At 29.6% G+C, this 12,649-nt stretch overlaps 1 protein-coding gene across 1 annotated transcript; it reads right to left on the bottom strand.

Moving 5' to 3' along the window:
• Positions 1-297: 297 nt before the first annotated feature.
• On the bottom strand, positions 298-8,720 carry LOC132944959 (peroxidase-like). Its single transcript, XM_061014532.1, has 13 exons — positions 8,564-8,720; positions 8,170-8,323; positions 6,115-6,319; positions 4,303-4,485; positions 3,999-4,165; positions 3,161-3,341; positions 2,883-3,080; positions 2,616-2,748; positions 2,371-2,527; positions 2,108-2,278; positions 1,679-1,877; positions 1,478-1,580; positions 298-955 (listed from the first exon to the last, which is right to left on the bottom strand). Exons 1-13 carry the CDS (start codon positions 8,611-8,613, stop codon positions 874-876), a joined length of 1,983 nt encoding a protein of 660 aa, XP_060870515.1. The 5' UTR covers positions 8,614-8,720; the 3' UTR covers positions 298-873.
• Between the last annotated feature and the right edge of the window lie 3,929 nt (positions 8,721-12,649).

Genomic DNA, 12,649 nt, shown 5'->3' with positions numbered 1-12,649 from the left:
AAAAATACATTATTTTGTATACAAAAGCGATCCGTAGTTGTGGATTGTAACTATACGTCTATGTTTATGGTTCATTGGTTCCACGCGTTGTAACTATAAATAATTAGACAGAAATGTGCTAAATAAGTCATTAACATTAAATTATAATCACACAATTCTGTGTGATAAATAAAATTTCTTCAGAGAAAAATATTTTCTTTCAACACAATTAAATCGTTTTTTATTTATTTTCAAAAAAATATTACGTTCAACTATTCATATTTTATTTACTACAAATTCAATTTCTTGATATTTTATGTTCTTATTGTTTCGTACTAAGAATTACATTCCTTAAATTTACTGTTATATAACAGTTGTGTATATTATTAAGATATATATTGTGTACCTATTTAGGTACCAATTACCAGATATCTACGTGATTATTAGATACTTATAATAGTAGGTATATAGGGGTATATAACCCGTATTATACAAAATGATGATAAAACCGAGAATAAAAAAAAAAAAAAACTTGTAAAAACTAAAAAGAATTTATCGTGCTTGTTAACAGGATATACTGAAATGTTGTTAACTGGAAAATAAAAATAATATTACTAAGATATTAAAACGAAGGAATAAGCAATATGAAAACTACAGGAAATAAATTATGACTAGGTATAATAATACTAAATTATGAATAGATTTTTAATTAAATTATACATTGCAATGTTTGTATAAATCAAGAATACATATTTTCAAATATTGTAGTAACTATATACTGAGTTTAGAATTAGAAGATATACGAAATAAGAGACACAAATTACATGACGAAATTATGATTGATTTCAGCGTAACTTTAATCATACAGTTCTTGTTCATATTCAGTTTCAGTTCTTATTCATTTCTTATTACTTTCCATGGTTTAAAATCTATCATATATTTTTGACTACAACTCCACTTCATTGAAGAATACCATCTAAAATATATTGTTTTAATAGCAATAAATAGGTACTATAAATACTTTTATATTCAATAATAAAACATTAAGAATTAAAATAAAGAAGTCTTAACACCTATGTATGGCCTTTGCCATGGATTAAAATATACACAAGGTTATTGCACATAGCCTATATAGGGCACATTTTATACTCTATTTGTAATCAAACAAAATAAAATGGCAGCGTAAGGGTTATTATATGTTCATGGGTTATATGGTCCATGGCTTGAATATAAGTCGCGCACCCTTACGCTGCCATTTTAATTCCTTAATGTAATACAATTATATAGTGGGGGAATGATTGCAATAATTTAGTATAATATTCCATGGTGCTTGCCGTGTGTTAAATATTTTCACTAAAATATAAAGTTAAAACTAAATTAAAAATATTGCAAGTAATTAATGTTTTAGATAATTTTATGCTGAGGTAACTGCTGTATAAGTACATAATATAGTAAAGTTATTAATTATTATGAATAACATAATAAAATATATTCTCACCCATTGTCAACTTTCGTGAAAATATCTTTTTGTAAGTTATCAACAGACGAAGTAGCGCATATAATGTGATCCAGATTAATAGATTTGAGTACTTCAAGTTGATCTGAAAAATAAATACAAAAATGAATTGAAAACATTTACCAAGCATATAAAAAAATATAAATTTGTCATGGATACTCAAATATAAAATAAATTGGTTACATTTGGAAAATTGACCAGACTGCCCTTCGGTATCGTAGAAAAATCGATCACCAACTCGTGATCTATAGAAAAAATCACCAATAATACATCGTGAGGTATTTCCAACTAAAGCATCGTTCTCTGGTGTTTCTAACAAAGCCCCGACAATGAAGTCTATGTCGTCCACAGTGGAGTAAAGTGTCTCCAAATCATAAATGTCCTGGAACAAATAAAACCATTAAGTGTTTGAACTTTAAACGACACAGCATAATACACCAGATAATTAGCAATTTACTGTACAAAACGGCTATGTTAAGGCGCCTATCTATTAAAGCGTAGATAATATGTATAGTAGTAATGTTTCTACCATAACTGCACCATAACAGTAAATCACCCGATGTCGTATTAAAAAAAATATATTATAATATTTTAATAGCTTTTTTCACTCACATCTATTGGTATAGTATCAACCAAATCGCTAAATGACTTAGCAACAGGCAATCCACATAATTGTCTCATTTTATTGTACGGAGGGAGACCGGTATCGCGCCCTCTTTGGATATCGTACGATAGGAGATCCACGCCAATCGAATTATTTGAATGAAACATTAAGTTTGAAATCTATTCGAAAATAGAAGCTATATTACCAGGTAAACAAGTTAACATTGAAATAGTATTCTTTAATTATTATTTATTTAATAAGAAAACATTACCAAAGAATTGTATGAAGGTTGACTCAGGCGTCCTTCTGTACTTAATAAACCTCGAAGTAGATGATCATAGTTTGAACCTTGTTGTAAGAGATACGGGCAGTTCATCCAGTCTGTAACATTGACTACTTGCACAGTTGTGGAATTCGAATCAATAAATCTACAAAAAATGTTGTGAGTAAATATTATAAAAATAAATATAATTAACACATGACATTTTTATGAAAATATGTGTATTTTATTTGCACCTATGTTGAGCTGGTATAATATTGTGGAGTACACGAAATGCGCCGGTTGAAAACTCTTGCGAAGTTGATGGGTTCACAGTAGGATCATATTTATTGTTACCCCCAAGCACTTCGTCCTCCGTATAGTTTTTGCCTATATAAGGTCATATAGCATTATTGCATTATGCTTTAAATGTTTAAGTTCTAAACAATGTTGGGTAAAATATTATTTATTTATACTATAGGTATGTGATTTGTTACTTTAAAGTACCTAGTACAAACATATACCTAAGATTATTGGTAAAAATTGTGTGTATGTAATATGTTGGATAATTGCACCAACAAATCTGCGAGATTCTTGGTATAACTTTTCATCTGACCACCAAGTATTCTCAGTTTTTAGTTTAAACGCTACAAAATTGTGGAATCTCAAAAACATATTGTGAAAAAGTGCTATACCAAGGTTCAAATTTGCACGTGAGTCTCCTGTAACAGAGTTTAACTATATATATTACATCACATGTCACATGTTCGGGGTTTAGTGTCAACGTGTGGATCAGTCTTACCGGACTGGTACAAATATTTGTTTGTATCAGAAGACTCAAAGGACGAATGTGGACAAAACTCCTGGTTGTTATCAAGAACAGAAATTAACTTCCCCTCAGTAAATGATCTCAGTGTCGATACAACGTAATCATTAGAACCATAAATTTGAGATCCGTCAATAAAATGTGAAGCATCGTCTATCTATAAATACAAATTGACTATTATTTACTTTTTGGATTAAAATTGGGTGATAACTTATAAAAAAAAAAATTAATTAAAAGTACATAATATTATGATATCAATAAGTAATGTATTCAAAATATAACAAACGGATTAGGAAAAATAAATATGAATGAACTTCAATTACTAATTTATCGGAAAATTTTCAACTTGTTAATTATGTAAAATTGGTTACGTAAAATCTTAACAATTTAAATTGAGGCGGGACCTACACCGGTTTTATTGGCCATCAATATTTAATTAAACATGTGCTGTATAATATTGTATATTGTATTCTACTTAGTAGAGATTTTTTAATTAATAAAGAATAAAAATAAAAACTTTGGTATTTTGGTGATATAATATGCAAGGAGTTAGGAGTTAGTACTATATACTATATTATTATTAAAAAGTGTAAAATAATATTATCTATAACGGAAATTTTAACAACACTATTAAATGGTTTAGTGAACAGTTAAATTTATAAAAGACAAAATAAGAAATACTGAGACTTGATGACATAGCAGTATTCATATATACCTAGTATTTTATTTTATACGGTTAGGTTAGCAATATTGTGTAGCAATTACATCACAACATTTTCTAGAATGAATGATAAATAATATAATTATAACTTACAAATGTCAATGGTTGTAAGGGACAGCTATAGTTGTTTGATGTCATTGCTCGAGTAAATCTCATGCACGTCATGTTGTACTTTGAGTATATAGGATCGTCTATTGGTATTGTGATAGTAGCTTGGCACGCTCTTGAAACCCAATGTTGATTTTTATATGCACAACAATCTAAATTAAATTATTTTTACCGTACATAAAAATATGAGAGTAGGTATAAGTGCAATTCAATTACAAATTTCATTGGATAGATACGCATAATCATATAATATTAAATATAAAATTAAATAATTTTATTATATTATTACCTTCCCCATTTGTATCAATTGCTAAATTAGAAACATCGTGAGCGACAAACTGGCCCCATTGCATTAATAGCTGGTTATTTTTATCAGGGATTCTTATTTGTTTATTTAAAAACAGCTTTACTTGAATTTCTCTAGCACTCGGCAATGGTTTCCCATCAGATGATGCGCGTAATTTGGAGATCCCTTAAAAAAAAAAAAAAAATACAACATTACAAATTACAATGCTGGAGGTAAGAGTGTAAGACAAAGATGAATAATTAATATTCTTTAAAATATTATTAGAAAAAAACTTATCTTAATATATTATTAAACAGAGTCCCTTTTTCTGTCTGTATGCATGCTTTTACAGACCTTTATATAGATCTTTAAAACTACGCAATGGATTTTGATGTGGTTTTTTTAATTGATAGAGTGATTCAAGAGGAATGTTTATATGTATATAACATACATAATATAGTAGAGAAACACTGCTCTTTTTTTTATGTACGAGCATATCTTGAAAAGAACTCTACTTATTTTAATACGGTTTTCACTAATAAATCGGTCGAGTCACGGGGAATGTTTTAATGTATAATAATTTTCTTTGGTGAAATTAATTGGGTGGCCGAAAATAATAGCAATCAATGTATATATATATATAAAAATACATGTTTGTCTGTATGTCATTGAACTCCTTCTAATAGCCACTGGACATTTTTTGTGTGTTTTTGAGTGAGTCCCTAAATGGTTTAGATTCACAATTAGACCCAGTTGGTTCAACATGGAGAGGAGCTCAAACAGGTATTTTGAGATTTACAATAGACATTTTTGTTTATAAATGGTTGCTATTGGTTACAGGAGAAACAATTAGTAAAAATTAGTATTTTAAATGTTTGCCATTAGTTACTCTGACAGATGGGGTAAAAGCATCCATCAAATCATCGCACGCTTATGGTTTTAATAAAGAAATTTTATCTTAAAACAAATATGAGAGTTGAATGTATATTTGTAGGTAGCTATTATATGACCGATCTTATGAAAATTTCGAATTGTTCTTGGAGATATCAGCAATGTTTAAAGAGTTTTTTGAACCACGTTCGATTTATACCAAGCACGTGCTATACACAATCCACTACAAATAAATTGTTCACCTTGGTCGATTTAGTTCGCAAAGCTACCCAAATTTATCTGTGAACTGAGTTACCTAGGTATATAGATACACTAAACCCAAGATACACTTATATAATCTAATTTTTTTGGTGGGCGGAATCGGGTTATAGGTACAACTAAAATTGTTGGTTTATCCGAAATTAATAGCCTCGAAAAATGACTGGACCGTTTTCAATAAAAGTTATGTTATTAGATTATTACTTGAAAATTGGAGGTTGTATACAGCTTGATTTTTCAACTCGTATAGGCTGTAGATAGGTAAAGGGTAGCTCACACATGATTTACCTATAACTTTATAATGTAAATATTATGTTGGCTAATAAACCTTATTGTAATTGATGCTAGTATATAGTGGCTGTATGATAATATAGAAATAAGACATTATTTATTAGTATATATTATTCTTATAGACACGTGTTTTGGTGTTAGAACTGTAGAACGTAGTAATATAATGCAGTGGTTACAATAGCAATGCTCCAGTCTATATTAATTACATGCTAAGATATCTTATTTTAAACAATAAACATATTATAGTAATAATTTATATTAAAACCTTCATCAATACCCACCCTGATCTATATACCGTGTGAGTATAATATGTCATCTATATAATATAATACCACATTGATATGAACAATTGTTTAAACAATAATTATTAATTACCATCGCTGTAGTGTGCGTCGACAAGTCTGATGAATGGGGTGTTCGATGAACCCCAAATTGGATTGTTTGGATTGTTACACGTCCCATTGCTGGTTCTGTATTTGTCACTATAGTCACACGAGACAATAGGTGCACATTGGTCGAAATACTCTCTGTTTTTCATATTGAAGACGTGATCTTTACTTTTAATGATTGCGTGCAGTGACTATTTTGAAACGATAAAGGTATTAGGTAAATTATAATGAAGCATAATAGTATTATAAATTATTGAAAACAATTTGGTTATTTGCAATAGTTAAAATAATAAAGTGTGCTTATCAAAGTATTAATAATGCTTTGTTATTTTTTTCTACACATTTTTTAATCTTCAAAGTTTTTTAAATATTTTTTGAACGAATAACTTTTTTTTCTATAGAATACACGTGATAATAATTTAGCTATATATTTTTATTTGATTCAACCCGCGATTAATATCCTATATAAATAAACTATTTTATCGGAGAAATGTTAACAATTTAACATCTTTTTATTTAATATCCTACGTATAGGTACATATTTTCTTTAGTGCAATATACAAATATACAAATGTACAATTTTATTGTTTAAAAAATATATAGTTTTCCAATTTACCGTTAAAGTTGTTGTCTACAAAAAAATATAGGGTATTAATTTGTTTGTACTAAATATTAACTATATGATCCATACACATTTACAAACTATATTAATTGTGTAGTACATAACTTTATGAATTTGTTTTACTGTTTTTAAGAGCTTTTCTGAAATAAGTATCACGTGGAGATAATATAATAATTGTAATTTAGCTTCTCTAATATTAGTAGCTAGTAGGACCTTTAAAGAAACATATTCTATCATATATTTGTGATTAATTTATTATTTTTTATACGTTTCATCAAAAGTTTATATTCATTAATATATATATATATAGTATATACGTTTTATTTGTCTACAAATTATAATTATATTAATAAATCATAGTCTAATCTATAGAAATAGAATTATAATATTTTAAATTTACTTATGTACACAAGTATTCAATATTGTTGTTCTTTATAATACCTATATAAATTGACCTTTAAAGAAACTAATTTATTAGCCCACTCTATCAATTTAAACATTTATAGGTTATAATGATTTGATAAGAGTTTGTTTAACGGTCAACGGTTAACACTTAACGTCAATGTATTATCTCTGACAATCGTACATTTGTACGTTACATAATTAATTAATTTACCTACCTAACGGCTAACAGAGGTTAGGACCAACACCGATTTTAGGTGAATATTAAATCTAATAATTTGATCTACAATATTATTAAATTGAAATACGAGAATATTACATAAGAAATAGTAAGTAGTAACGTTATGGTTTTACAAATTTTAATTATTTCACGGGGTATAATATTTTATACATAAAAACATACATATTATCCCATAACGTATTATAAGTATACAGTTGATGAATTTATATATTGAAAAAACTCAACGTTAAGTTTTGGACAGTATTTTAATTTGTACCTACATTTTATAATTTTGAATCTAATATTGGTCAAAAATCAAAATTTATGTACCTTTACATAAATAAAATATTTTATTTTGTAGGTTTTAATTTGTCTAGCCTATCAGTTCTATCTTTAATTGAAAGCGCATATTTAAATATTTTAGAGTTTAAAAGAATACATTAAAGATTCTTAAGCCGCCCAATCACAATAACAAAACCATACAAATAGTTTAAAACTGTTTTGCATTCACATACCTAAGTATAACTTAAACATGGTTGCGTACTTGCGTATTTTGATATGTTACTGTAGTCTGTAACACAAACTACTTAAATGTTTGCAAATGTCTCTGTTTTTGTAAAGAGTTGTCGACTCTTTGCCCCTTTCTATGAACCCTTGGGGAACAGATTTATTGATAAACAAGGGGTCTAAATGTTACCAATATACTCAATTAAAGTTCAACTTGATACAAATATAATATACACATGGACATGGTTCAATGGCTGTATTTAATATGTGATTAATGTGTTTTATTTTACCTGGACGTATTGGTCATTGTCTGACCAAAAATCTACAACTGATATCGAGAACGTGATCATTAGAACCGAAAATATTACGAAAATAACAAAAAGTTGACTTCTATAGTCATGCAGCGGTTTCGTGTCCTCATCGTTTCTATGGAGAAGCAGACCTCTAAAAAAAAAAACAAAAAATTAGATAAATATATGTGATGGATAAACTTAACTCAATAGGCATGCATTGGTAATTAATAATAGCTTATAGGAAAGCATTAATCATTTATATTTAGACACTATATATTGTTGTCTTATTTCAAACGGATACGGTAATTAATTTAATGTAATTAGGTACTGAATTTATGCAGTGTTATATTAAAAAACATATTATATTATAGACTACATAGTGTATATTTACGTTGTTTCTCCATTCTTTGTCCACGTCTCTAATGCAATATCGTTTACCATTTTGAATTAGATCTATTTATTTACAATCCAAAAAAGGGCTATTGCGTGCACCATTGGCACGTCATCCAGAATCTATAGCCAGACCAACCATAACTACTGACACCTAAACACAGAGCACTATACCCATTAATACAAACGGCTGATAACGTTTTTCATACAACACAATCATATCGATTATTGTTGCTTCCTTTATAATCGATAATTATTTCGTATAACAACTTTTTGTTTACACCTGTTTGATTATAATTGTTAGTACTATATTATGTAATAAGTTATAACTAATATATAATATATGTATATATTAAATAATATTTATCAATATAATACTTAATTTTATCAAGAGTATGTCGGCGCACTATCTGTTTTTTCTGTCAGACGCACGTGCAACATAGATAAAACAGTTTCGCCTTTTTTTTATGATTTTTGAGTAAAATAACCCATTACAACAATTATAGAGGATACTGTTTTTGAGGGCTTGACATATCGGTTTTATATTTTATTATTATTTGACTTTGTATTCAACTATAAAATAAATAATTTTTTACTTCCCTTATTCATAATAAGGGACAAAAGACAAAAACAATTTTATATTACAATTAATATTTAATGATCAATATATGTTTAATGTTTATAAATAAGGTAGGTACTTAGTAAAAAGTAATACTATGAAATGGGAAAAAAATTATTTACTATTACTGTACAATATATTTTATAAGCTGAACAGTATAAAATATAAATCTTAATGAATTTTATTCTGAAAGGATACCTTCATTATTGTTACTATATGTACACCAAAGTCTTTTTTCCCAATGGTATCAACAACGCTGCCTCTTACACATTACTTATACAACATCAAAGTCTAATAATACATAAGTTCCCCATTATTATTTATTCATTATTATATAAAGTTGGGTATATCTGTATAGTCAGATACAACCATGATGATAAAAATATAATTAGGTATGAAAATTAAATAATGATAACGTATACTCCGTAGTATTTAATATTTATATATGTTTGAGCACACTGAACGAATAAAATGTACATATTATTTCTGTATAACGTATATAATAATGTTTGCTTTCCGTTGAGTCCTATACTTACACAGGTATATTATAGGTTTGTATGTGGCGCGTCATAACGTCTTGTCCGGAAAATGTCTATTCGGACAACGACCGCGCGCGCCCATCCTCCCAGCTCGAACAGGGCTCATATACACCGGGCGAAGAAGTGTTTATTCCAAACACACCATCAATCTCCTTCAGCAATGACCCGAAACAATTATTTAATTTTTGTTTTAATTGGTTGGCTCCCGGGCTGCGGTTATATATCCGCGAGAGGAAAACGGAATAATATCCCGAGTGTGTGTGTGCGCGTATATACGAACGCCAAAGGGATACCCTGCAGGTTCTGTGCTGGGTGTTTCAGGTTGACAGCGCGCTTGATCGATGACCATAACTCCACGTCCTACACACAAAACACCCCCCCCCTCCCCACACCATCCATATTATATGCTTTCCCTCTTACTCTGTATCGTCACATAACGCCCACGGACCATCCCCGCTCGTGCGCATGCACTATCCACGTTGTAAACTTCTCCCTTGCACGACTCACACGCGCGCGCGACCGCTCCTTCACCCCCTTGCCACAAAATTACTATCAGCCTCTGGACGGTGAACAAACCACTTCACCCCAACCTGGTGTATAGTAATAATAATCACAGATGCTGGTGATCGGGAGTGCGTGCGTGTGTGTATGCGTTTGTGTGTGTGTGTGTGTAAGCATAGGCCCCCGAAAAAATATTCCAAAACTCAGCAGGGCAGTGGTTTTTGACGGTCTTTATTTACGAATGTTTATGAATAATAATATAATTACAACATAATAATATTATTATCGTAATATTACATACGTCTATGTAACTCAGATAAATTTTCTCGTCAAAATCACAACGTGGATCTCAGCTCAGGTTTAAAATAAAACAACTTTATGATACCAGTGACAGAACATTTTTAGGAGGACCCATAAATTGCCGTTATTCTATAACATAAAAATAATATCGAAATAGAAATTATTTTTTATTACCTATATATAATCAACACGCCGTGTCTAATCACGAGTTGGCTGTTTTTAATTAGTATAATATGCATTAAAAATATATTTATGATAAATATGAATTCATATGATGCAAAGTAATAAATAAAATTTTTTCCGTTTTCCACTAAAGTGACCCTCACCTTTTATCACCATGTTCATGTTCCGTCACAGTAAAATAATATATTATTTAAGACATTTTTTGAATTATTATTATTTAATCGTGGCAGGAACCCGTTATTAGCCGTGTTACAGCGGACGCTGACGAAAGCTTCAGTCTCTCGAGTCTCGATACCGCCACAACATTAGGAAAAATTAATTATTGATTATTTAATTATTTAACTGTACTGATTGCGTTTATTTGTATAATTACAAAATATTAGGTATATAATTTGAGCTATAAATGATGACAGTAAACTAAACATTTTTTCAGTTTTAGTGATATCAATATCACACACTACCATTGCACTATTCAAAAAAAATAATATATAAATAAATGTATAGAGACACCGCACCGATATAATAATATTCAATGGAACGAGAACCAAAAGAATGTCGATCACACCCACTCGTCGTAATGTATACGGTTAATAATATAATATCGCTTAAGCCTCGGGGACGGCATGTCAAAATAACAGGACGCATTAAAGAGTTTTGCGAGTATCGTCACAGAGGTGACCTTTTTCTTCTTCTCTTCTCGTGTAATATTATTACGATGTGTGCGAGGAGGAAACCGGTGAGCACTGTGTGTGTGTTTGCGTAAAAACAAGACTCTCTCAGGACGTCCCGCGGTGGGAGGGCTTGCGTGCGCTATCGTGAGACGCGTCTCGGATGTCAGGTCCCCGTCCGTGGCCTAATAGACGTTTAAAAATACAGATATCTTCGTACACGCACGCTGGGCTAACGGGCGTACCTATATATGTGTGTACACTGTCCGTGTGTTATTATACCAGAACGAGCGCTGTCAAGTCACCTGGTATATAGTAATATAATAACGTGTGCCAAGAGACACATTATATTATATATTTTATAATATTATTATTATCATTGTAATCGCGGTTTTTACTCTTCTAATGGCCTCGCCATGTGTATAAGTAGGTACGTGTATTATGATAAAGGTAAATCGAAATCGTTGTATTATATACAGTTTATATTATATGACACGTTATTGACGGCTTCTTTATTCTCACGTCCTCCTACTCGTCAGAGGTCTTCACGAGAAAAAAGTCGTGGCAAATACGTTTGACGTCCCACCTTGCTGTAGGATTGCACAATGTAATATCTGTTATTGCGGACACCGGAAATTACGATTGGTTCGATTTTTTTTTTTTTTTTTGTTGTTTTTTTCACATATTATAGGTATTTAATATTTATCATAAAGCATTATTACAGTTAAAACGACAGTTATTTACCATTTATTAAGAAAAAAAAAAATATGCTTTTCGACCGGTATCAGTTCGGTTATTATAGTTCTATTCCTATTCAGAATGCTTGTTATATAAATAATATATTATACATTATAGAACGCCTGCAGTTACAATGTACACAATATAATGATAATGAACTACAAAAAAAATCTTATTAAATTAATAGATAATAAAATAGTTTAACTATAATAATATAATATAAATTATATTGAATATGTATGATGTATATTTAATAGGTGCTTATTAAATATATTATATTTGTAGATATTATATAGGTAAATAACTAAAATAAGTCTATAAGAGATGCAACAAAAATAATTAAACTCTGACGTAATATTTCCCCTTTGTCTGTTGACTGTTTATGATTTTGGTAAACATTTACTTTTGGTGCAGCTGCCGTTGAGTCAACTTTAACGTAATTTAAGACACATATTTTATGTTTATAGATAAGTTAATGGCTTGAGAGCTATAGTACCTGGTGTCCTGGTAACTTATAGTATCTATACCTACGATAAAAA

This window comes from Metopolophium dirhodum, chromosome 5 (genome assembly GCF_019925205.1).
Source record: "Metopolophium dirhodum isolate CAU chromosome 5, ASM1992520v1, whole genome shotgun sequence".
Lineage (NCBI taxonomy): Eukaryota > Metazoa > Arthropoda > Insecta > Hemiptera > Aphididae > Metopolophium > Metopolophium dirhodum.
The sequence above is the reverse complement of the archived record's forward strand: the minus strand, read 5'-3'. Positions and strand labels throughout refer to the sequence as shown.